Genomic DNA, 27,589 nt, shown 5'->3' on the forward strand with positions numbered 1-27,589 from the left:
ATTATTAAATCCAATTTTGTTTTTAAGTATATATAGAGGGATGGGGCAGAATTGTGGGGTCGGGAAAACCTTTTGGCATCACTCGAAGGAACCTGCAGGAGCAGTTGTTTTGAGGCGGGTGGAGGTGTGTCTCGCTCCAGCGAAATAACAATTGGGAACCTGCTTTCAGCTCCCGATTTTTCCTATGGAGTGTGGCACTCATCTTGTTCATCCACAGACAACTTTCCAGGTCATGTGGCCAGCATGACTAAACCGCTTCTGGCACAATGGGACACCGTGACGGAAACCAGAGTGCACATAAACACCGTTTACTTTCCTGCCGGAGTGGTACCTATTTATCTACTTGCACCGGCGTGCTTTTGAACTGCTAGGTTGGCAGGAGCTAGGACAGAGCAACAGGAGCTCACCCCTTCGTGGGGATTCGAACTGCTGACCTTCCGATCGGCAAGCCCAAGAGGCTCAGTGGTTTAGACCACAGCACCACCCGCGTCCCTACAAATAATAACAGCACCATACTCATCAATGGGGCTATATAAATTAGCAAACAACAGAACCACATTCTAGGGTTTTTTAAAAAATAAAAAATAGCAGGCTCCGTTCTTGGGATTCCATGTAAAAAAAGGAGATTCATCAGCAGAGGCCACATTTCACTCCCTAGGGAGCAACGATATCAGTGCCAACTCCTAAACTGCCCTTCCTGTCAAAGGTATGAGATCCAGCCATGTATACAGTGTATGGTACAGCCACAGGGGTGTTCTTTGCGAGATAATGCATGTTGCAGCCTGCGTGCACATACCTCGCTGACGTCATCGCCATGGCAATCCCTCAACAAACCTGGCGCACGTGACACTCCGTTGGCGCTGAGCCACAGCAGCCTCACGATGCAAGCGGCACACTCACTTGCCCCCATCCCAAAAGAAGCACCCTAGGGAGGGTTGGAAACATCTTTATGGATTTTATTAAAATAGGAAACTCAGACCAGACCCCAAAATGCCAAGGGAATCGACAGGCCTTGATTTTTTGTGTGTGTGGCCGGAAGTGCAGCCCCCCACCAAACCCCTCATTCCCACCCCCAGATTATTACAAATTAAAAAATACCTCCACGCCCCTGTGTCTCTGGGGGGCACACCGGCCATGCCTGCCATCCCATAGTAATAATACTAGTCATAAAAAATTCCCCCCGAACCCTGTGCGCCTGGCATCCCCGCGTGCTCCAAAGGTGGGGGGGGGGACCCTGGCACCACCATGACCTTTCGTCTCTTTACTTAATTTATTTAGTTTGTATATCCCATTTGGATGAAAATAGAATTTTGACGGAAAGCGGATCAAAATAAGATTTCTTTCTTCTTTTTCATCATCTTCTTCTTCTTCTTCCCTCTCCCGTTTCCCTTGGGTTTTATTTTCCTTTCCTAAAGTTTATTCCCATGACGTCAAAAAGGAAAACAAATCGGATAGCGATCTTTCCTTATTTTGTTGTTGTTTGTTTTCTTCCTTCCTCTTTTTTTTAAAAAAAAAAATTATTAAAGTAATACAGCAGGTAGTTGGATACAGAAACAGCCCCATCTGTATAAAAAGAAAGAAAAAGAAGAAGTCTCCAATGCAGAGGGAGATCGGTAGAAAAAAGAAGAAAAGTGAGGTGGGGGGTGGAGAAAGGAAAGGGGGGGAAATGGTCAGGCCGAGGGCGAGCGTAGTACCTTGTTCTGCAAAAGGAAAATAAGAGAACTGAAAAGGCTAAAGTGGTGAGAATCAAAGGTGTCCACTCGGGCAAGGGCTCAGCATCCAAGATCTGCCACAGTGGTGGAAAGATCTGCTGATGTTTGTTTGTTTGTTTGTGGGGGGGGGAGGGCACGGAGGAGCCGTTCCTCAACTCCCCCCCCACTGCATGTACGAATCCACTTGCTCCCTCCCACCACACAAGAATTCCCCGTTGCCTGGGTCTGTTGGCCGTCATATCTGTGTCTCTTGGACATTCTCTTTCGAGCTGCTCTTGAACAAGAGAGGTTCGTGGATGGAATTGAGCATGGGGTTCTTGGAGCCGCAGGTGAGGGGTCCGCCACCGCTGTTGTTGTTGTAGTGGGCCTTGAAAGCGGCGTAGTGGTTGAGGTGGTCGTGCTCGATGGCGGGCAGAGCCAGGTGGCTGTCGCCGGGCGCCCTGGCCGAGGCGGGCAGCTCATCCTCGACGTTGATGATCTCGATGGTGCGTGTGGGGCCGTGGTGCTTGTGAAGCTGGTGCTGCTTGCGAAGCTTGTAGAAGACGATGAGCATCACGGCAGCCATGAAGGTGATGGCCACGAAGCAGCCGATGATGATCTTGGTGGTCTTCATGACGTCGTCCAGGTCCTTCATGCCGCTCTCGGTGACGTCGGTGATGGGGATGGTGAATGGCTTCTCCGTGCTGCGGGTGCTGCGAGGGGTCAGTGAGGTGGTGGAATAAGTCATGCCCCAGCCCTGAGACGGCGTCGGCCCAGGTTCCTTCTTCGTGGGGACGGATTCTTCTTGGCCCGGGTCCATGGTCTCCACGGTCACCGTTGTGAAGTAGGTGTAACCTGTGGTGGCTGGGTCCACCGCTGAGACATTGAGTGTGGCCGAAGCCGTGGTGTTGCCCGCCGAATTAGTCACCATGCAAGTGTACTGTCCCGTATCCTGGACGGTCACATTGGTGAAGTTGAGCGTGCCATCGTGGAGGACTGAGATGCGCACCCGGTAGGAACCATGCGTCATCAGCGTGCCGTTGGGCGTCAGCCAGTTGACGGATGTCATGGAGGTCCCTGTCCGGCATTTCAGCTCAGCCGCCATCCCCTCAGTCACATTAAGGTCAGTGGGAGGCTCCACTATAACTGGGGCGTAGCAGGTGAAATGGCTTTGATCCAGCTCTCCGATGTAGCGCCCTTTGAGGTTGGGTGGGGCGTGGCACCGGGCGCAGCAGGTGGTGTTGTTGGGCACCGTCTCCTTGAGCCACCAGCTGAGCCACAACACGTCGCAGTTGCAGTGCCAAGGGTTGTGGTTGAGGTGGACGCGCTCCAGGCGGTGCAAGGGGGTGAAGAGATCGTGCGGCAACGACATCAAGTTATTGTGGGAGAGGTTGAGCTCCTCCAAGGACTTGAGGTCATCGAAGGCGTTGCGTTCGATGGTAGCCACCTGGGCGTGCATCAACCACAATTTGCGGAGGCTGGTCAGCCCCTGGAAGGAGCCTGGCCGGATCATGTCCAAGCGATTCCCAGAGAGCTCCAGTTCCTCCAGCCGCACTAAGGCTGTCAAGTTAGGGATGTCCTTGAGATTGCACATGCCCAGGTTCAGGTAGCGCAGGTTGACCAAGCCTTCGAAAGCTGCCTCTGAGATGTACTCTAGCTTCTTGAGCTCTCCGAGGTCCAGCCGGCGCAAGGAAGGGACTCGGTTGAAGGCATAGGAAGGGATGCTTTCAATGGGGTTGTTCCTCAGCCACAGCTCCCGCAACTTGGAGAGGTACTCAAAGGCTTGTGTGGGGACAGTGGTCAGCCGGTTGTCAAAAAGCTCCAGCGTGTTGAGGTTGGGCAAGCCATTGAAGGCTCCCACCTCAATCTTGCGGATGAGGTTCTTGCTGAGCTGCAAAATCTCGAGGTGACGGAGGTGCTTGAAAGTGTCCGTCTTTATGACCTGGATGTTGTTCTCCTGCAGGTTGAGGTACCGCGTGTTGATGGAGATGCTCTCGGGCACCTCCACCAGCTCCCGGCGCGTACAGATGACCCGGCTGGCCTGGTTGCTGCAAGAACAAGCGGCCGGGCAGGAGGTGGGGGAGGCTCCGCCCCAAACGAGCGATGGCAGCCAGAGGAAGAAGAGGACCAGGTGCTTCCAAACCATCCTAGAGACTCCAGGCACCAGCGAAGGCTTCCGAGTGCAGCGGCGGGTGGCCATGTCCAATGTTCATGCTTCAGTGAAGAGCAGGGTGGGTGCTCAGGTCTTTAGAAACTGGAGGTGAGAAACAAGAGAAAGAGAAATCAGCCAGGAATCTGATTACTGGGGTTTTGGGTGCATGATAGCAATCAGAAGAAACAGTAATACTGGCCTCAGTAAAATGCATTTGCTGTTGGTTTAAGATAGGCATAGGGAAGTTCTCCTTTGCACAATGTATTGTGGACACATGTAAATCACTAGCACAAGGTCTGGTGATGGCTGCATACTTGTCATAAGAAGAAGAAGAAGAAGAAGAAGAAGAAGAAGAAGAAGAAGAAGAAGAAGAAGAAGAAGAATTTAATTATACCCCACCCATCTGGGCAGCTCCCAACATCATCATCATCATCATCATAATAATAATAATAATAATAATGCGATAGAACAACAAACATTAAAAACTTCCCTAAACAGGGCTGCCTTCAGATGTCTTCTAAAAGTCAGAGAGTTATTTATTTCCTTGACATCTGATAGGAGGGAGTTCATACTCCTCCTGCTCTGTCTCTACTTTCTCTCTCAGGGAGAACTATTTCGGGTGAGAGAGAGGCATGGAAATATCTGCTCAAGTAAATCTAGTCAAAACAGAGGCATTCCAGAATTTGAGCTGCCAGAGGTTAAAGAGCGGTGTCTGTAAGTGATGGTGTTGGTTGTTGGGTTTCAGAAAAAGTCGCCTTGGCTTCCATGCTATCAGTAATGGTCAAGTCTCTCTCTCTGGTCAAGTCGTTAGGAGCCTGAGATTTTACCACCCACGCCTATTATTACTATTATTATCATTATTATTATTATTATCATCATCAACATCTATGCTACCATTCATCTGAGGATCACAAAACTGTACTGCTTCAGAATACAGAGGGAGGGTTGTACAAATGAATAGTTGTATGACTCCCTGCAGAATAAAAGCTAAAACGTTAGATGTCAAAGCTAAGACCTTGACCTGCTAGTTTTCTATGTTCCAGGATCTGAACACGTGTTTTTGTGTTTCATATAATGGAAAAGTAAGGCAGCAGTCCCTCCTCTTCAGTTCTAAAGCATCACCATCCCAAGAATGCTGTGCCATGTGATTTATTTCTGGTGTTCTACACAAAAGCTGGTGCATTGCACAGAATTTGTGTTCATCTTTTTATCTTAGTACGGTTTTGAAAGCTTTCTCCTGTGATACTCTGCAAAAGCTTCATTCCTAAGGCTTAGTTTTCAAGACGTAAGTCCCATTGAACTCAGTGGAGCTTATTTCTAAGTAAACATGTTTCATATCAGGAAGAAAAACAGGGTAACATCACCTTCTGAAATGCAGTGTACTTTATAATTCCTTGCACACTGCAGGAGAGCATTGCCTCCCCAAACACAACCACGTCTGGATTGACATTGCCCTCAAGCAGTGAAAAAAAATGGATGCTCAGATTCTTATTTCATTTAACATCAACAACTTGGCTAGTTGTCAGCTGTGGAAGAAAAATAATAACAGGCATCTATGTTTATGTCAATTTATTTCTACTCACTCTAGCGAAAGAGTGGCATAGGAACCAGATTAGTAGATTATCTGTACTCTACTGGCTATGCCCAGGTGCCAAGGGAATAGCCAGCCACATTGGCAAAGCTGTAAAGTGGACATTATGGCATCAGATACTGCGGCCCCAGTCATAATTTCTTTCTCAGTTAACTCTGCATGCTGCAATTTTTATTGGCTACCACCAATGCATTAAAGCAATGTTGTGTCATTCCGTAGCCTAGTTTCTGTGGGAGTTCTGGCCACATTTTCAACCTGAGAGTTAGGCTGTTTAGAGCAACTTAAACCACCACTTGGAGCAGTGGCTTAAACGGTCAGGGAATCCTCAGCCACCTCCTCTATAAAGCCCCCCCCCCCCGGAATAATAATAATAAATAATAATAATAATAATTTATTTATTTATACCCTGCCCATCTGGCTGGGCTTCCCCAGCCACTCTGGGCGGCTTCCAAGCAAATATTAAAATACAGTCCTGCTTTTCCTTGGGACATCCCTATTTTCATCGGAAAAATGTCGGAGGGTATGGAGTTATGTGACCCCCTGAGCCAAGGAGATAAGTAATTAAACAACCTTTAGGAGACATCTGAAGGCAGCCCTGTATTGGAAAGTTTTTTTAATGTTCGATATTTTATTATGTCTTTATATCTGTTGGAAGCCACCCAGAAAGTCTGGGGCAACCCAGACAGATGAGTGAGGTGCAAATAATTAAATTATTGTTATTATGGAGTAGGACGTCCGTATTTTCGTTGGAGAAATGTTGGAGGGTATGGAGTTATGTGACCCCCTGAGCCAAGGAGATAAGTAACTAAACAACCTTTAGGAGACATCTGAAGGCAGCCCTGTATTGGAAAGTTTTTTTAATGTTCGATATTTTATTATGTTTTTACATCTGTTGGAAGCCGCCCAGAAAGTCTGGGGCAACCCAGACAGATGGGCGGGGTACAAATAATTAAATTATTGTTATTATGGAGTAGGAGGTCCGTATTTTCATTGGAGAAATGTTGGAGGGTATGGTCCCCGCTTCCAAAAGTGCAGGTAAAAGCTCAATCAAAGACTTCAGCCTAGCATTGCTTTAGACACCGAATAAAACCCCCATGATTTCACTAGGTTTTAAAAGGGTTTTAATGTGATTTGTTGCTATTTTAATCTGCTGGCTGCTTTGGCTATATTTTATTGGTGATTGCTTTGTTTTATGGCAATGGATCCAACTATGTCATACTCCAAGTAGACTCGCTGAAATCAATAGACTTATGTTAGTCATGCCCATTAATTTACTGGATACAAACCTGTGTCACTTGCACTCAGTTCCCATTGTAATCAAGTCACTGCTAACTGGATTTTCAATGGGACCTTAGCTCAATCAACTTGACCGTCTGTATCCAGCCTGTTGTTCACCTTGTGAAGAGGCTAGATATAAATATTTTTAAACCGTTGAAAAACAAAGCTGACCGCCTGCCTTTTGATTGATTAATCAAGTAAATGTAAACACACGTGTATTAGCAAAAACCCAGAGCGGACATCGTTCTGAAACACCAAAAGAAGTGTGAGATAAATGAGATGAGATGCAAATTATTTCAGTAATTTATAGCCCCCTTCTCCCATTTTCGATGAAAATGTGCAAACTGGCGTGCAGTTAAAAAGAAAGAAAGACTAAAACATCAAATTAAAATGCGACAGCTCAATGCAAAGCAAAATTCAAAAGCAACACGCTGCAGCAAAAATATTAAAATACTTAGGATGGCTAGCAGCCCAACCTATATAAGATTTACTTAGAAGATTACATCAAAATCACACATGCACAGACAATAAATAAAGATATTGACCTTGTGCCTAGAACTTAGCAAACAGGATGCCACACAGACCCCTTGCCTCACCCCAGAAAGAGTTGTCCATCGATGGAACCTCACCATTGACAATCCTCTTTCCCTAGTTACTTCTTCCCCCACCTCACTTCCTGCATTGCAGATGACCAACTCCACCCCCATCATTCTGCCCGGACACTGAGATCCAGCATCGAGGGCCTTCTAGCGGTTCCCTTACTGCAAGAAGCCAAGTTACAGGGAACCAGGCAGAGGGCCTTCTTGGTGGTGGTGCCCGCCCTGTGGAACACCCTCCCATCAGATGTCAAGGAAATAAACAACTATCTGCCTTTTAGAAGACATCTGAAGGCAACCCTGTTTAGGGAAGTTTTTAGTGACTGGTGTTTTAATGTATTTTTTATACTTTGTTGGAAGCCGTCCAGAGTGGCAGGGGAAACCCAGCCAGATGAGAGGGATATAAATAATAAATTATTATTATTATTATTATTATTATTATTATTATACAATCGTATGATTCTACCTCTGAAGGTGAGTCTCAGGAAAAGGCCTCTGAAGAAGATGCTAGCACTTGGGCATATTCTCATAGAAGCATCATACCCTCCAAATGTCCCCGATTTCCCAGGGACAGCCCCAGAATTAACGAAATCCATCCCGGCTTCTGATTTGATCCTGGAAAGTCCCTATTTCCCCTGCCAGAAGAGGCCCAGCAGGGCTGAGGTTGGTGCAGCCCAGGACGGTGAAACAAGGCTAATATTCCGGAAATCCTTGTCTTAGACTCTGTGAAAGGATTCTGTGGAAATGTAACAACCTTTCGTGTGGATTGTTGGACTCTCTGAACTGACAGGTGAAATAGACATTTTCACTAATATGGACCTCATGCATAAACTGATTAGAGAATGAACTGATCCACTGGGTCTTCTACTTTTTTCATTCAACTTTATGAGCTACTTCTGTTGAAATCTACAATTCTTAACAATGAATAGTATATATTATTTTTTCAAACGTACAGCCGGTTACGTCTTGTGTGTTTGTTGAATATGTTTCATGTAACCAGATGTTTTGTGCATCAGTTAGCAAGCATAAGTCGCCACTTGTTCTTGGAATAATTGTAGGTGTGTGCAATATGTTAAAAAAGAAAGAAGCCAAATTAGGTAATAAACCTAGTGGTAGCAGTACAACCTGCTTCCCCACTGCCCAATAAATTTTCTGCCCAATTTTCAGCTATGCCCTATCTTGAAAGGGTAAAAGGTTATCTGAAATTTTCAGTGTTAGAATGTAAGACACCTTTTCTATTTTTTGCTACCAACTGGAACCGTGATACCCTGAAACACTTTTTTTTAACGTGTTCCTTTCACTTTCAGCCCCATACTTTTAAAAAATATGACCTCCCACCAGTTAATCAACTCAGCTTCAGTTGATTAATCTACTGTCCAAAGCTTGCAGCTTTAGTTAATAGGGCTCTTGAGCAACAATTGCAATGAATTGCCATTCATGCATTAGACGTCGCCTGGAAAGAACATTAAAACTGGCTGGAGTGCGAGAAGAATTGGAGCGGGGTGGGTCAAGTGGGGTGAAAATGAGGTTGTGCTGTCAGCCTCGATAAGGCTACTCTGCAGTCCGGCAGTCCGGACAAGCAATTACATTCCTGGACACTGCTGGGCATTGGAGGAAAGGAAGGAGAGGGCAAAGTTGAAACATTCAAGAGCAGAGAATACATCTTTTGTTAATGAGACCTGGAGCAAGTACAGGAAGCCGAGGTTAGGTCAGGATCTGCAGAAAAAGCAAGAGGGGGGTGCTTTTGGATGAATAAACAAGGAGGGAGGGAACGAGGGAGGGAGGGTGGCAAGCAATTATGCTCCTTGGGACACGATGACTGGAATACTGGTGACCACTTTCTGTAAAGGCCATTGGAATGCAAGAGAAGGGATTATAGCAGAGTGTTTAAGCAAGCCTCAGAGTTCACTGAGGCCCCTGATAAAGTATAATTAGCTAAAAATAGTGCTGAACTTAACTTGCTCCCAAACGTTTCTCCTCCATGGGTTTTGATGCAGCAGATCCTCCAGATCTTCTCCTGTCAACTAAGCGCTGACCTTGCTCTGATACCCAACCAGTATTTGATTCCAATCTTTGATATTTGATACATCTGAGTTCAAGACGGGATGCCTTGACAGCTGATATTTGACAGTAGTTGGCCACCGGCACGAAACAGCATTTAGTGATTCGCGGCACTCTATAATGAATGTTGGGCGATGCTCAGCACTTTATCTTTGACACACAATGGTAATTCCACATTTGACTGCTGGAAGCTTTCCCCGATTTCAAATTTGCCATCTGTGCAAACCAAGGATGCCAGCAAGTCGAAAGGCTTCAACCCAAGATGCACATACCTGGGAGTAACCCCACTGAACTCCGAAGGGTTTACTCCTGGGTAGACACACACACAAAGAACTGCACTGTTAAAACACTTAAATTTGAGAGGAAACCTTGCAGTCGGGTTTGGAACTCTGAATTTCTATTTTGAAACGGCTCTTGTAGAACTGGCCTGACCTACGAAGAAGACAGGTTTATTTATTTATTTGACTTGCAAATGATTGCAAGAAGGTCACGCTAAAGGTCGCAACCATCGCTTAAGCACTGGCTAAAATGCAATTAAACCATGTTAACAGCCATGCGCTTGATTATCATTTGGCTCAACGGGGATCTGACAACGTTCCTTTTTTTATGAAACCTTGATCTGTGTGGATGGCAGATTATCTTTTTTAAGATTATGGCAGTGCCCTGTTTATGCTGGTCATTATCGATATTGCACCATCAATGTGCATTGCTCCTTAACAAACAGCACAGCATCCTGCCTTAAGGAATGTGCTATCTAAAATGAATTCATCGCAGGGGAGACGAAAGAGAAAAGAGGTGGAGGCTGAAGAAAACAGGAGGAAAATAAGGATTTTAGCATGGGTGGGGAACTGTGAACAACTGGAAGCATTTTAACTCCCATTTGCCCCAGCTAGCATGTAATTCAGCAACAACTACAAGACCATAGGTTCATTGTCCCTGAATTTCAGCCTATGGCTGGAAAGAAATGAACTCTGATGATGGTGGTGATGATGATGACAAGAACAGGAGAAAAGCCTGCTGGACCAAAGGCGCATCTAGTCCAGTCTACTGTTGTCAAAGTGGCCAACTAGATGCCTAACACAAGTTCCAGAGAAGGATAATGATGATAAATCTTTAAAACCAACTTTTGTTCAAAACTTGGAATGGCAAAACTGGAAACCCTACTCCATACCCTCCAACATTTCTCCTATGAAAATAGGGACTTGACTGAACCTTTCCAAGTATTTGTTTTAGCCTTTTCTTTGAGTTTCTCAACGGGGCAAATCATTGGGAACGTTGCAGCATATTCACAGATAGCCCCCCCCCAAGTGTCCCTATTTTCCAGGGACAGTCCCGGATTTACAGAAGCCGTCCCAGTTTCTGATCTGATCTTGGAATGTTCGGCTTTTCCTTAGGACATCCCTATTTTCACTGGAGAAATGTTGGAAGGTATGTGATCCCCAAGACAAGGAGATAAGTAACTAGACAACCTTTAGAAGATGCCTGAAGGCAGCCCTGTATAGGGAAGTTTTTAAAAAGTTTTAAAATGTTTGGTGTTGTATTATATGAAGATATCATAAAACATGTTTTCAACATATGTTTCCAACAAAAATGCTGGAAGCCGCCCAGAGCAATGTCAGATGGGATGGGTATAAATAACAACATTGTTGTTGTTGTTGTTGTTGTTATTGAACCGGATGTCCGTTTTCATCAGAGTAATGTTGGAGGCTATATATTCAGGGCCTGCCTAAAGTTGTTGGTGCAGGATGATGAACCAACTTCCACTGTATCAAAAGCCACGCAGTGTCTGCCTTAATGCCACAAAACGCCAAACTTCTGCTTGTTGCCCATTACAATCTGGAGCAAGTGTGAACAGATTTCAGGCTTGTAGATTTGTCATTATTATGTATCAGGTTTCTGGGGAATAGCTCAAAGGCCTGCTAGTGTGCAGCCTGGCAAAACAACCGACTGCATCTGTGGAAACTGGAACCATTGACCTCCAAGTGGGGCCTGGATGTTTACTGTACACGTGCCCCAAACATCAGGGCACTGCTATATCCATGGCTAACATCCACTGCGGTTAGAGTGTCTGACCTGGGAGATGATGATGATAATTTATTTATAGAGACGCGGGTGGCGCCGTGGGTTAAACCACAGAGCCTAGGACTTGCCGATCAGAAGGTCAGCAGTTCGAATCCCCGCAATGGGGTGAGCTCCTGTTGCTCAGTCCCTGCTCCTGCCAACCTAGCAGTTCAAAAGCATGTTAAAGTGCAAGTAGATAAATAGGTACCGCCCCGGCGGGAAGGTAAACAGCATTTCCGTGCGCTGCTCTGGTTCGCCAGAAGCGGCTTAGTCATGCTGGCCACATGACCCGGAAGCTGTACGCCGGCTCCCTCGGCCAATAAAGAGAGATGAGCGCCGCAACCCCAGAGTCGTCCGAAAGTGGACCTAATGGTCAGCGGTCCCTTTACCTTTACCTAATTTATTTATACCCCGCCCATCTGGGTGGGTTTCCCCAGCTACTCTGGGTGGCTCTCAACAGAATATTCAAAACACAATAAAACATCAAACATTAAAAACTTCCCTAGAAAGGGCTGCCTTCAGATGTCTTCTAAAAGCAAGGTAGTTGTTCATCTCCTTGACATCTGATGGCAGGGCGTTCCACAGGGCGGGTGCCACTACCAAGAAGGCCCTCTGCCTGGTTCCCTGTAACCTCACTTCTTGCAGCGAGGGAACCGCCAGAAGGCCCTCGGAGCTGGACCTCAGTGTCCGGGCTGAACAATGGGGGTGGAGACGCTCCTTCAGGTATACTGGGCTGAGGCCGTTTAGGGTTTTAAAGGTCGGCACCAACACTTTGAATTGTGCTCGGAAACATACTGGGAGCCAAGGTTCAAATCAACGGGGTGACCACCTCTCAGGGCTGTTGTGGGGGTTAAAGGAGGAGGGGGAGAACAATGTACGCCACCTTAAGCCGCTTATGCGAAAAGGCAGGGTATGACTGCAATAAATAACAAATAACTTCAGCAAGTAATGATTCAGGACCTGTCCACAATGTCACTCTGTCGATGCTCACCTGATAACTCCACTCCTGCAGGGCTGATTACAACAGCTCAGTCAGGGCTTATCAATGCGAGCTCTTTAGCACTCTATCAGAACGTTTGGGTTTTCTCTGGATTGCTGTTTGCTCTGATTTAAAGCCAAAGAGCGGACTTTCCCTGGAACGGAGCAAGGGAGAAACCGCTCACACCCTTGCCTGACTTTTAATAGTTTTAAAAGTTGTGCGTCCTTGTTTCTCAATTTGATCCTTTTACATGGTTTTGCATGTTTCGTGGTATTTTATGTATTGCGATTTCTTGTTATTTTTATTGATTATAGATTGGTAATTCTTTATTGGGGTTGATAAGTGTAAACTGTTTGATTATTATTAGCTGATGTTTAATTTTACTGTTGACTATTAGATTCTGGTGGATTGTTGAACGTTGCTTTGTTTGATATAAGTTGTTTATTTTATAAAGTCACTGTGATTCTTTATATTGGGTCAGATTGCTACTATTAATGTCTGGTGTTTTTATGTGTTGGAAGCCACCCAGAGCGGCTGGGGCAACCCAGCCAGATGGGCAGGGTATTAAAAAATATAATTATCATTGCCTAGAAAGCATGGGTCAAGCAGAAAACCACTACAGCAGCAAGACTGCTGTTAGCTAAAAATTGGAAGTCTCAAGAAATTCCAACGGTGGAAGAATGGCAGATGAAGATGTTGGACTTTTTGGAGCTAGCCGACCTGACTGGAAGAATCTGCGACCAGAAAGAAGAGGAATATTAAGAAGATTGGAAGAAATTTAAGGACTATCCGAATAAATATTGTAATTAGAAGTCACTTGAAAGTACCAAATAGGCCTAGGAATAAGTTGGGATTTAATTAAATAAATGGGATTTAGAACAGTAAGAAAAGTGAATAAGATAGATAATAATTGGAAATATTTTGTTTAAGAATGATATTGGAAAGCTGTTACATGCAGATACAATGAAATTCAAAAGGGAGGAATTTGAGGAAGTCACAATGTAAACAAAATTGGGTTTTCAAGGGATATGGGATTAAGATTACTTTTTTATTGTTGTGGTTTTGGTTCTTTTTCTTGTTGTTGTTTTTAGTATTGTATTTTTTTATATGGTATGTTTTTCTGTTTTTGTTTTTCCTTTTGTTATGTTCTATTTGTTATAATTGTGAGCGGTCCTCCTTTCAGAGACGCCAGGAGTTGAGCCAGGAACCTCATCACAGGTTGAAAATGGAATTCCAGCCTAGAGAGGCAGAAAAGGGAATAAGCGGCCAGAGCATCGGTCCCTATAACTGGCCAGCAGTATGTTGTCCCTGGATTGACCAGGCCTAACTATTAAGACTCAGAGCAGGACCTTTCGGCCTTAGCTTGTCAACAGAACTTGTGTTCTGCATTGTGTGCTGGGGGCTGCAAAGAACAAGGTTGCATTTTAAAGGAAAGGAATAGCAACACATTATTGTACGCATTGTGGCACATCATGACGGCGCAAAAACAAAACAAAAAAACTTCATACTAAAAGACATCCTGAACAAGAAAACAAATGATTGCATTTGAAAGATGCTGAAGTTCCCACCTTGGCAGATGACTAGGAGGAGAATGTTCCATAGCTCATAAGAACTATCTTTTATATGCCAATACAAAACTCCTCAATGTGTGAGCTTTTCAAGGGAGAGATTAAAGCATACAACAGTGGACAGTGAAACCTTGGTTCCCGAACAGCTTAGCTGTCGAACAAATAGGCTCCTGAATACTGCAAACCTGGAAGTGAGTATTCCAGTTTGCGAACGTTTTTCGGAAGCCGAACGTCCCACGCGGCTTCTGATTGTTCCTGCAGCCAATCGGAAGCCGTGCCTTGGATTTCGATCCATTCCAGGAGCACAATTCAAAGTGTTGGTGCTGACCTTTAAAGCCCTAAACAGCCTCAGTCCAGTATACCTGAAGGAGCGTCTCCACCTGCATCGTTCAGCCCGGACACTGAGGTCCAGCATCGTGGGCCTTCTGGCGGTTCCCTCACTGAGGGAAGCCAAGTTACAGGGAACCAGGCAGAGGGCCTTCTCAGTAGTGGCACCCGCCCTATGGAACACCCTCCCACCAGATGTCAAAGAGAACAACAACTACCAGACTTTTAGAAGACATCTGAAGGCAGCCCTGATTAGGGAAGCTTTTAATGTTTAATAGATTATTGTATTTTCATATTCTGTTGGAAGCCGCCCAGAGTGGCTGGGGAAACCCAGCCAGATGGGCGGGGTATAAATAATAAATTATTATTATTATTATGGTTTGAGAACCAAGGTACCACTGTACTTGGATGGAGCGGGTACTTAAGCAGAAGCATACCATCCTTTTCTTTTTACTTTCGAGGAGGGGGGAGTTCCCCCACAATACCGAGTTCTAGAAACTTGATCTTTTAAAAACACACACACAAAAACCTGAATGGGAAGATCCTAAGAAGGGGTAGGGAAGCACATTTTTCACAGCTCACATTCACGAAAATGCCCAGCCCCTGGATTCCGAGCAACATAGCAATCACAGTCCTTGCATGAGATGGGATACAACTGGATGCAGATCTGGGAAGCCTAGAGTGTGGCCAGGGGAAGGAGAGGGTAAAGAATGGAAGATGATTTCCCTCTGCAGGACTGATAGGATTAGGATGATCAAAATAGGATTTAAAAAAAAATAAATCTGTTGAGTGTCCAGGCACTTAACGGGGATGAGCCAGGCAACTGAGATTATGGATTAGTGGTAAAAGGGGGGGGGGGAGAGGGAGAGGGATAGAGAAATGCAATAGAGTGGACTTCACTTATAACTGTGTTTCATGAGTATTTGCGCTTTATATTTGTATCAGTATATGTCTGGCTGCTGGTCCCATCACCTCCTGGCAAATAGAAGGGGAAGAAATGGAAGCAGTGAGAGATTTTACTTTCTTGGGTTCCATGATCACTGCAGATGATGACAGCAGCCATGAAATTAAAAGACGGCTGCTTCTTGGGAGAAAAGCAATGACAAACCTAGACAGCATCTTAAAAAGCAGAGACATCACCTTGCCAGCAAAGGTCTGTATAGTTAAAGCTGTGGTTTTCCCAGTAGTGATGTAGGGAAGTGAGAGCTGGACCATAAAGAAGGCTGATCGCCGAAGAATTGATGCTTTTGAATTATGGTGCTGGAGGAGACTCTTGAGAGTCCCATGGACTGCAAGAAGATCAAACCTCTCCATTCTGAAGGAAATCAGCCCTGAGTGCTCACTGGAAGGACAGATCCTGAAGCTGAGGCTACAATACTTTGGCCACCTCATGAGAAGAGAAGACCCTGGAAAAGACCCTGATGTTGGGAAAGATGGAGGGCACAAGGAGAAGGGGACGACAGAGGACGAGATGGTTGGACAGTGTTCTCAAAGCTACCAGCATGAGTTTGACCAAACTGCGGGAGGCAGTGGAAGACAGGAGTGCCTGGCGTGCTCTGGGCTATGGGGTCAAGAAGAGTCGGACACGACTAAACGACTAAACAACAACAAAATGTCTGGCTGCTAGTGAAATGTGCGCACACACACATACACACACTGAAAAGCAGAGATCATCAAGGGCTGGGCTAGCGGAAGGCTGCATGGAGGCAGATAAGGGCGCCAGGGTCCAAATCACACAGCTCAGGTGAAAGGGGGTAGATGGGAGAGGAATGGTGACACAGGCCTTTGTGTGTCAGAGCAGAGTGTCCATGTGTCCTGTTTTACAGAGGGCAGCCCTCTTTTGAAGAGCTGTCAGGGGAAAGTCTCCCATTTGGAGAAGTCCTCTGTGTGAAGTGCTGTCAAGTCCAAATAGCATAAATAAAATCTGGGAGAAGAGAAAGCAGAGGCCACAAAGTTGTCCATCAGCAGTTAAAACTTGGGGGAGTAGGCTGAGCATCCACAGAAGTCACCTGTTCGCACAGAACTTCCTACTCATGTAAGATGCATTGTATTCCTTTTTAAATTACGGTGATACTTTGGTTCCCAAACACTTTGGTACTCAAACAACTTGGAACCTGAACATTGCAAACCCGGAAATAAGTGTTCCGGTTTGCGAACATTTTTCAGAAGCCGAACATGCTCTGGTTTGAGTGTTACGCTTCCGTTTTGAATGCCACACTTCCGTTTTGAGTGTTACGCTGAGGTCTGTCTGTTTTTGCCGTTTATTTTGCATTTTTGTGGCTCTTTTGTTTTGTTTTTGTGTGGAACCCAGTTCAGCTACTGATCGATTGATTGTGTGACTGTGGTACATTGTTTATTGCTTTCATTTTATGGATCAATGGTCTCGTTAGATAGTAAAATTCATGTTACATTGCTGTTTTAGGGGTTGTTTTTAAAAGCCTGGAACAGATTAATCCATTTTGCATTGCTTTCTATGGCAAAGCGTGCCATGGTTTTGGAATGCTTTGGTTTTGGAACGGTCTTCTGGAACGGAATAAGTTTGAGAACCAAGGTACCACTGTATAGCAATTTTGCATTGTTTTGCATCTATACATATGAATCAGCATGTGCACATTGGCAGCCTTTTTCTGTCTTTCGGTGCTCTGTGAGCGCCCACCCTGCAGCGGAGACAGGGAGAAAGGGAAAGCAGGAGATGGAAAGCAGGAAACGTAAGGAAAGAAAAAGCAAGGTGGAGGCAGGCTTTCAGCTTTCCAGCCAGGCCCCTACCTTTGCACACACACGTTTGTGTCCAAGGACCCTTCTAAGCTGCCTTGCCATCTGCCTGACTCCAAGAGAACAAGGGAGGCAGGGGCGCATATGCAGTGGTACCTCAGGTTAAGTACTTAATTCGTTCTGGAGGTCCGTTCTTAACCTGAAACTGTTCTTAACCTGAAGCACCACTTTAGCTAATGGGGCCTCCTGCTGCCGCCGCGCCACCAGAGCACGATTTCTGTTCTTATCCTGAAGCAAAGTTCTTAACCTGAAGCACTATTTCTGGGTTAGCGGAGTCTGTAACCTGAAGCGTATGTAACCGAAGGTACCACCTTATTTGATCTGCACCAGGACCAGGGGCAACCCCAAAACCAACTAGGGAGACAGATTGCCGTAGTTTTTAGCAGCTCCATAGGCAGCGAATGCAGCTGTTGTCAAACTGGCATCTGTTCTGGGCTGCCCCAGGTCGCCTGGTGACTTACTGTGATGACTTCATGGGGAGTTCTGGCACCACTTTTTCCTTGGAAAAAAAACACGGAGGGCAACTAACGGCAATTTGGGTTTCCTTGGTGGGGGGGGGGGAGGAACCTTGTCCATAGCCCAACAGGTGCTTGTTCTGTTCTCGTGTACATTCTAAGAAGCTGTTACGGAAATTACGGGGGGGGCACATCTTTAAAGTTGTTAAATGTTACAAATATTATGCATAAATGTATCCTTTCGACTTGACAGCTCAGGGAAGTTAAAAAGGTAAAGGGACCCCTGACCATTAGGTCCAGTCGTGGCCGACTCTGGGGTTGCGGCGCTCATCGCGCTTTATTGGCCGAGGGAGCCGGCGTACAGATTCTGGGTCATGTGGCCAGCATGACTAAGCCGCTTCTGGCAAACCAGAGCAGCGCACGGAAACGCCGTTTACCTTCCCACCGGAGCGGTACCTATTTATCTACTTGCACTCTAACGTGCTTTCAAACTGCTAGGTTGGCAGGAGCAGGGACCGAGCAACGGGAGCTCAACCCGTCGCGGGGATTCGAACCGCCGACCTTCTGATCGGTAAGTCCCAGGCTCTGTGGTTTAACCCACAACTTTAAAAATCATATAAAATCAACTCCTTTGCCAGTTTCCTTCATTCCAGCACCAATTTGCTTCATTGGCCAAGGACTTGGAAACCACTTGGTCTCAAGCGGGAGATCATGTATTCACAGGAACGGGCAAAGGCACTCCTCTGGACTTGCTCAGGTGCCAGACTATGCAAACCAAAGTTCTGTTGTCATCCTGTAGTAGGTGCTTAGAATGTACTTCCCAACACATATCCTGTATCCACATTCCTCCTATGTTAATCATGTATAACCCTCCCCTTTTCTGATGTAGCAATGACGTAGCAATGATGTAGTGATGATGCTTAATGAACTGTATGCTGGGATAAGATAGAAACTTTAAAAAGTCATTGTCACCCCATCCTCAAAATTCCTCTTTGAACCTGTTGCGCAATAAACTTTGGTCTACAGCTATTTGCTCCGGTTGGGGACTTCACTCCTTCCTTTATTCCACAGGGACCCACGAGGAGCTGGGTGACTGAGCAGCTTCACACCTAGGTTTTTCCGTAACAAAGCGAAGAAGGGAAGGTCAGTCGTGGAATGTGGAAAATAATGCGAAGAAGGGAAGGTCAGTCGTGGAATGTGGAAAATGATGGAAGATGTTGTGAGTGAAAAGGAAAGTTATCCTTCCTAGCAGAAAAAATATAAAACCGTTGCACTACACGCATAAGAGAGACAGGAAGATCTGCGTGCTGCAAAGGAGCCCAGAGGGTCAAAGGCCAATCAGACAAGGCTAGGGAGGGGTTGTTGGCTCAATGGGGGTGCCATACTGAGAGGTGATGAGGGATAAATTTCAAATATAGCTGCAAACTACCCAGACAGATCATGGGCTTCAATATCTAGTGCGTGTTTTTTTATGTATTCATTTTTATTTATTGCCCTGCATACTACCAAGCCTTCAGAGAAGGTTAACAGCACTATACATAAAAAAAAGAGACAATGTCCCCATCAGGAATCTAAATTAGACACCAGGCTGTTAGAATTGTGTAGGGAGAGAAGGAAAGGGGGTGGGGGTTGGAAAAACACAAGTTAATTCTCTTTTAAAATTCGTCAACATTCCTCTGGTACTTTGCTTCTCTCTTGGGAAGACGTGCTTATTCCTTTCTCATACAAACCATCTTCACAGCATGGTTCATAATTAATCGTTAGTCAGTTTGATAGTATATTCCGAATGGTAATGTTAAGAAGAAAATGAAGAAGAGAAATAATATAGGGCTTCGCATTCATGATCTAACAACCGCCCTGCGAGGTCAGTCGGTCAGCTTTGTTATCTTTATATTGCAGATGGAAGGGGGAGGTTGTGTGATAATGGCTTAACTTAGGACATTCGGTGATTTCACGGCAAATCAGAGAGTCTAACCTTGAAAAGGAAGAGAAGCTTTCACAGAGAGCAGTGCAACCCCATACATGTCTACTCAGAAGTAAGCCCCCCATTGAGTTCAATGGGGCTTCCGGGAAAGCAAGCAAGGGGTTTTTGTGGGCGCAAAACATACTCGTAAGAGTTGGAAGGGACCTCGAGGGTCATCTAGTCCAACCCCCTGCAACGCAGGAATCTTTTGCCCAATGTGGGGCTCGAACTCACAACCCTGAGATTTAGAGTCTCACGCTCTACCCACTGAGCAGCACAGCCTTGTTCTCTTGGTCACTATATAAAAGCGTGAGAAGAAACTGCACGATTAGGCCAGTGGAGCATCTAGACCAGCATTCTGTTCTCATAGTGGCCAACCAGATGCCTATGAGAAGCCACAACCAGGATCTGAACACAGCACCCCTCTCTCCTCCTGTGATTCCCAGCAACTGGCGTTCAACGCTGGAGGGAAAACACAGCCATTGGGGCTTATAGCCTGCCAAGTTGGTGGCCCCCATGACAGTTTAACTATGACCTGTGCAAAGTACTTTCTTTTGTCTGTCCTGAACCATTTAACTATGCTCCATTCCATTCTATTCCACTACACTGACTCTTATATTCTCCTAACAGCCCATATGCTAGGCTAGTAGTAATCTGATCTCGCAGGTAAGGGACTGAGGCTGGGGGTAATGGTTTATAAGGAAGGCACCATCACCCCACGCCTCTGATTATGATAGCAACACTTCTTAGCCCAGAAGCATGCTTGTTTGATCCTAGATTTGGTGCTTTTCATAGCTCTCTGCAGAAGTGTCCTTCACCTGTTCAGTGAATGCAGGGAGGAGGGATGGAGGCTGTGTCTGCTCACACACACACACACCTCCACAAATGTTAAGTTGTGGGTGAACATATATCAGACAACACAGATATTCTTCAAACAGCTCTTGTTTATTCACAGGCCAGAACAGAACTGAACTGAAGGGTTCAGCCAGCCTGCTTATATAGAGCTCCACTACAATGCAACAGTAACCATTTTCTGTAACTATCCAATCATTGAATGTCACTTTCGATCCCTTATTTGCATATGTGGACCTGAACTATCTACAGTATGCCCCTGCTGGCCCAGGGTGAGAACTTCAGTACATAACAACAAAAGTCAGTATCCTCACTGGTTCAAGCCCCTGATCTTTGCACATCCAGTAGAAAGTTGTGGATCTTTAGATTTCATTAAACTGCCCCCAACTAATTAAAAAACTATCAAGTCTGTTGGAATGAAATAGTCTAGCTCAGGACTGCCTGCACTGACTGGCAGCAGCTGCCTAAGGTTTCAGTCTGTGTCCCTCCACCCCCATCGTTCAGCCTGGAAACTGAGGTCCACCTCCGACGGCCTTCTAGTGGTTCTCTCACTGAGAGAAGTGAAGTCACAGGGGACCAGGCAGAGGGCCTTATTGGTAGTGGCCCCCGCCCTGTGGAGCGCCATCCCATCAGATGTCAAGGAGATAAAGAACTACAGTCGTACCTTGGATCTCAAATGCCTTGGCTCCCAAACAGATCGGTTCCCGAATGATTGAAACCCGGTTTTCCAATGTTCTTTTGGAAGCCAAATGTCCAACAGGGCTCCCACGGCTTCCGCTTGGCTGCAGGAGCTTCCTGCAGCTAATCAGAAGCCGCTCTTTGGCTTCGGAAGTAGAACGGATTTCCGGAACGTATTCCATTCGACTACCAAGGTACGACTGTACACAACTTTTACAAGACATCTGAAGGCAGCCCTATACAGGGGAGTTTTTAATGTTTGATGTTTTACTGTGGTTTTTTAAATTGTTGGAAGCCACGCAGAGTGGCTGGGCAACCAAGCCAGATAGGCAGAATATAAATAATAAAATTATTATTATTATTAGTATTATTATTATTATTATTCCCTGGGAGATGCCAGGGGCTGAACCTTTGATCTTTTGCATGCAAACCACACACTCTACCATTGAGCTGTGACTGAGCTGTAGACATTCAGCTTTTGGCTAAAGTCTTACTAAACATTTTTGTGGGGTTTTTTTAGTCCTACTAAAACCAAAAACATAATTACCATACAATAGATTACCAGCAGTTCAAACTACACCTTAGCAGTTGCAGTGTGTGAAATGGCCGTGGTGTCTTAAGTGTTCGTTTCTGCGCATTTATAGGCACCTGAGACATTCATTTCCTGCTCAGAGATTTCAAGTTCTAGAGAACCTGGGGAGGGAGCTAAACCCTAAAGAACGACAGCAGCTCCAGCAAGCGAGACACACAGAGAAGACACACACACACCCCCAGGGAAAAACAGGGACAGCAGTGCACCACAGCAGGTACCAGAAAATAAGGAAGTATACGGGAACAGTTGAAGCATACGCAATTCAAGAAAGAAAAGTCAATATGAAAGCAAGTATCTATCTTGTTGGTGCACAATGCAAGGGAAACAAGAAAAGTCTAGCAGGTGCAATAGAGCACAGGAGTTTGTAGCATCACTCAGTTGAAGCTCGGGAAGAGAGAATGGGTTTCACTTGTTATCTCTAGGAAACCTGGGAAACTTCAGTTCCAGGGGCCACACAAAGTCCTCTAGGCCTCTCTGTCCTTCGACTGTGACAATGGCTCTTGTGTGCCTGGATGAATGATGGAGGGGTTTGTGTATGTCACATCAATCTCTTGAGTGACATGCGCGACTGGAATGTGGTCTACTGTACAGAGGTGAAAGTCTCACCCATTCCTCCATCTACTTTTGGCTCCATCGCTGGCAAGTGGCCCCTGCCAAATTCCTCCATGAGTCTGGGGAATAAGTCTGGGGAAGGTGCTTCACCTTTGAGGTGCCACCAGATACAAGCCCCCCTCCCACCATTACTACCTGCTCTCCAGCACACGGGGTCAGGGTTGGGGAAGCTGTGTCAGCCCCAGTCAGCATGGCCAATGGGCTGGGGTGATGGGAGGTGCAGTCCATCAACACTTGCAGGGCCATAGGTCCCCTGCCCCAGTGCTAGACCAGGGCCATGTCTACACACACAGCTCATTGAGGTTGCAGCAAACTGAGCAGGTAGAATGGACTTTACCACTCCAGGTTGTTAGTAGGAAATAGCTTTTTTTAAAAAGAAAAAAAAATTAAAATACACTACTTTGCTATCATACTCTCCAACATTTCTCCGATGAAAATTGGGATGTCGTATTCCATCATCAACATCATCATCATACGGTTGGGGGGGAAGAAGAACCATATGGAGTGTAGGGTGTCATAGCGTGGCATTATGGATTTCTTTATGTTTGACTGGTGGCACTCTTGCCAAAAAGGCTGGCCACAAATGCCTTAATAGCATAAACCAGCTGTTCTCAAACATTTTCTTCTGCACACCACTTGACAAATGCGCCGACGTTGTCATCAAAACAATGCCATATTATGAAAACCACAGGCCCTAGGCCAGGCCACCGCAAAGGGCCCCTTTTAAGTAGTAAGATTCAAGGGGAAACTAGTAAACTGCAGCAGTTTTGTTAAGCCTTAGTAAAAACAGCTTTAGCTTCCACTGTCAGAAAAAAAAATCAGATGCAAGGTCAACTACAGACATTCATCTTTATTGTTCTGCTGCATACCACATGAATGCAGTTTGTGTAACACAAATGTTTGACAAACAGTAGTTTTGCACAAACATTGGTTTTTACTTTATTTTTTTCATCTTGCTCCCCAATAACCCCTACGAGGTAGATTAGTTTGATGCTGACTTGCCCAGTGAGCTTTGTAGCTAAGCAGGGTTTTGAACCTCGATTCCCCACCTCTAAACACCAGCTGCTACGTCACGCTGGCTGGCTGTTCTTAAGAGACTGGCAATGTCTTTTCCCTGAGGAGGTGCTATCTGTTAGTGATTTTTTAAATCAAGGAACTTAACAGTTGCATTCATAATGCGTTCACAGCATGCATTATGCTGTGATGTCCCGTCCCCCCTGCCACACACACACGATAATAGCGACACAAGCGCTTGCCACTTGAGACAACTGCACCCCTCTGAGGGCTTTCCAGCCCTGCAGGCCGCCATGAGAGATGTTGTACAGCGTTTATAGTATTATTTCTCTGAACACGCTGGGGAAGTGAAAGAGCTCTTCCTCAGATGCAACCTAAATAATCCTTTCTGTTAAAATGAATTTTTTTAATAAAAAAAAAACGTGTTTGCTTCTTCCTTTATCCTAAGTGGTTATACGCTGAATATCTTGCTCGATGGTTGTTATCACACCAACCCTCCCCGAGCGAGCCTTTCTTCAGGCTAAACCTGCCCGGGTCTTTCAACCTCTCTGCCGATTTTGCTCCCTAATCTTATTGTTCATCCTAAATTAATTCCCTTTCATTTCCTTTCTCGGCTCTCCACGCTGCACAAGGGGGCTCTCAAACTTTGTCAGTCATCTGAGGAGAGAAGGAGGAACAAGGTCTGCGCCTCTCCAACCACCACAAGCGGAGTATCCATACACAACATGGGGGTTTTAATCAGTTTTTAGCACTAACTGACACAACTTCTCCTGAGGGGGCCTGGGAGCTGCAACTTTTGGAGCACATGAATTCTGTTATCGTCAACCGCCGCTTCTAGATTCCTGAATGCGGGTTGCCAGTTGGAACCTAGGAAAATAGGGAGCTCCTTTATACAAGGGGAGATCGTTTGCCCATCTAACACAATACAGTGGTACCTCGGGTTAAGTACCGTATTTTTTGCTCTATAAGACTCACTTTTTCCCTCCTAAAAAGTAAGGGGAAATGTGTGTGCGTCTTATGGAGCGAATGCAGGCTGCGCAGCTATCCCAGAAGCCAGAACAGCAAGAGGGATCGCTGCTTTCGCTGCACAGCGATCCCTCTTATTGTTCTGGCTTCTGAGATTCAGAATATATTTTTTCTTGTTTTCTTCCTCCAAAAACTAGGTGTGTCTTATGGTCTGGTGCGTCTTATAAAGCGAAAAATACAGTACTTAATTCGTTCTGGAGGTCCGTTCTTAACCTGAAACTGTTCTTAACCTGAAGCACCACTTTAGCTAATGGGGTCTCCTGCTGCTGCTGCACCACCGGAGCACAATTTCTGTTCTCATCCTGAAGCAAAGTTCTTAATCCGAGGTAATATTTCTGTGTTAGCAGAGTCTGTAACCTGAAGCGTATGTAACCAGAGGTATTGTCTACTCCACAGACGAGGGACTTGTGATCCTACAGATGTTGCTGGAATACAACTTCCATTATCTCAGCCATGCTGTCAGGGACTGGTGAGAACGAGTCCCACAACGTCCGGTAGCCCACAGGTTCCCCATCCCTGGTTGTCATGGGCTGGCTGGATGCAGGGGAGTGGGGGGCAGGAACCAACTGGGGAACCCCCCCAAGGGAACCCCCAGAGGAAGAAAGCTCAGAGTCAGAGGACTGGTGGTGGGACGACGGTGAGTGGTCAGATTGAGAAGACTGGGAAACGGAGGTGTTGGAAACTGAAGAGGCAGCAAAGTTTAGTGAGCAGGAAGAGGCTGGGACAGAGAGCAGTCCAGAATCAGAGGCAGGAGAGGAGTGGGGCCAGGAGGCAGAGGTGGGGCAGGCTGCTGGAGAAGCCAGGAAGTCTCGCCCTCCTGATGTGACCAGCTCCCTTCCTTGCTGGCACCCCAGAACCAGAAGAGGAATGAAGAGGGAGGAGCCAAGAGAGACAAGACGACCGAGCCTTGGGCTGCTGGGGAAAGAACCAGGTGAACAGCCCTAGGCTGGATCTAGACGCATCAAAGAAGCATTCCAGGAAAACGCATTGTAAACTACGTATGGGAACTCGCGTTGGCAAAAATGGAACTCCACAGCGCCACCCGGTGTCACAGTGTTATAATGCATATACAACGCATATAAAACGCCTTTTCTTTACCAATCTGGCTGGGTCTGTAGAGAGCGATGGAATGGCAGGGACCTTCATTCCTCGCAACTGCCTCATTGGGGCAAGACTTACTGGGACTGGGATGGTATGCATAGGCTTCAACTTTGCTTTCTCAAAGAGGTGGCAACAGACCCGTTTAAGAAAGGATAAAAGCGATGCTTCAGAAGTGTCCCTTTTTCCAGGGACAGTCCCGGATTTACAGAAGCCATTCCAGTTTCTGATTTGATCCTGGAATATCCCACTTCTCCTCAGGATGTCCCTATTTTCATCAGAGAAATGTATGGTAGGGCATCCCTATTTTCATCAGACAAATGTGGAGGGTCAGATGGACAGGGTATAAATAGTAAAATTGTTGTTGTTGTCGTTGTTGGCTATTGAATAGGATAACCCTATTTTCACCAGAGAAATGTTGGAGGGTATGAGAAGGCATCCTCATCCCCGTTCTATAAAGGGTTATTGGTTTTGCTTTTTGAGCTTACAAAGTAGGGACAGACAGGTGAGAAAATGATAGATATACCTCTGAATTCTCATTGGCATCTCTTGTTAAATGCCATTTCCCTGACATTGAGAAGTGTTGACAGGCGTAAGCCATGGCTCAGACCAAGCCCAGAGTAACTGGAGTTCTTTAAAACTACAAGTCTGGGCAAATTCCACACAGAGATAGCAGTAAAGGCAGGCATGTCTTGCCCCTGCCCTCTACAGATTCACACATTCACACAGAGGCACACGTTAACACAAAGGCAGAAGTGCATCACTGCTGAGAATGTGTGTGTGTGTTTGTGTGTCCATTAAGCAATGCCAACAACAAGGTTGGGGTGGGAATATTCCTTGGCGATACACGATCCCTCTACAGCAGTTTTTAATACACTAGAGCATTTCAGTTCTTAGAGCTAACATGCTATTAGCTAACTTTAGCACATTAATTCTAATCGCCAAATTAAATGCCAGAGCACTGGATTGCTGTAACACTTTTTTACCTCTTGACTCATTCTCAGAGAAAGAGCTTTCCTCCCTCTCCGGCCCCTGGGAAGAACAAAACATGAACTGAATGTATTTTGGAACCTTAAGACAGACAGACAGACAGACAGACAGACAGACAGAGGAGGGACACAGTCGCCACAAGCAGGGGAATCTCCTTCCTCATGTGGCAGAAACTGGAGTTGCCATATTGCTGGCCGAGGTGAGGGACAAGATGGCGCCTCACCCCATTCCTTGTTCAAAAGCTTGGCCGTTGAATCTTACGTTGACACAGACAGCATCCTCCACTCTGAGGGCAGAAGACAAACTTTGAGGGAACAGGGCAAGCCGCATGGCACACACAGCTCTGTTCATTCCCTGGCCTAAGGTGGCTGCCTCAGCACGCCTCATGGTAGGGCCATTCCTAGGGCACATATCTCAAAGGCTGATAGGGATCTTCCCAAGAAAGGTCCCAAGAAAGGCCCTGGCGTTGCCACCTCTACATACCCTCCCACATTTCTTTGATAAAAATAGGGACATGTTGTTGCTGTTGTTGTTGTTGTTATACCCCGCCCATCTGACTGGGTTGCTCCAGCCACTCTGGGAGGCTTCCAACATATATAAAAACAGATATAAAACATTAAACATTTTTTTAAAAACTTCCCTATACAAGTTACAGATAGGTAGCCGTGTTGGTCTGCCATAGTCAAAATAAAAAAAATCCTTCCAGTAGCACCTTTAAGACCAACTAAGCTAGTTCTTGGTATGAGCTTTCGTGTGCAAGCACACTTCTTCAGATATATACAAGATTGACTTCAGAGGTCTTCTATGATTGTACAGTTATCTATCTCCTTGGCTCGAAGGCTGCGTAACTCCATACCCTCCAATATTTCTCCGATGAAAATAGGGATGTTCTACCACATTCTCCAACACTTCTCCAATGAAAATAGGGACATCCTAAGAAAAAGTGGGGCATTCCAGGATCAAATCAGAAACCAGGATGGCTTCTCTAAATCCGGGACTGTCCCTGGAAAATAGGGACACTTGCAGGGTCTGCAGGCTTCTAAATGCCATGCACTTCTATATACCATGCATATGCCTTCCTTAAATCCTGTTTTCCATTGCAAAGTTGGAAAAGTAGAGTTAGGCCACAAATGGATCCCAAAAGGTTGTGATGCTGCACACAATAACCTAAGAGTAAGACCCGCTGAGGTAAATAAGATTTACTGCGGGGGAAAATGTACTACATAACCCAAA

At 45.8% G+C, this 27,589-nt stretch overlaps 1 protein-coding gene across 3 annotated transcripts in view; it reads right to left on the bottom strand.

Moving 5' to 3' along the window:
• Positions 1-940: 940 nt before the first annotated feature.
• LRRC4B (leucine rich repeat containing 4B) overlaps positions 941-27,589 on the bottom strand; it is a 147,136-nt gene continuing 120,487 nt past the window's right edge. For all 3 annotated transcript variants that reach the window (XM_080976757.1, XM_080976759.1, XM_080976758.1), the window contains exon 2: positions 941-3,945. In XM_080976757.1, the coding sequence (XP_080832883.1) occupies positions 1,948-3,891 (1,944 nt within the window). In that variant the 5' untranslated portion in view covers positions 3,892-3,945 and the 3' untranslated portion in view covers positions 941-1,947. The remainder of the gene's footprint in view (positions 3,946-27,589) is intronic.

This window comes from Podarcis pityusensis (assembly GCF_964106645.2).
Source record: "Podarcis pityusensis genome assembly, chromosome: 13".
NCBI lineage: Eukaryota > Metazoa > Chordata > Lepidosauria > Squamata > Lacertidae > Podarcis > Podarcis pityusensis.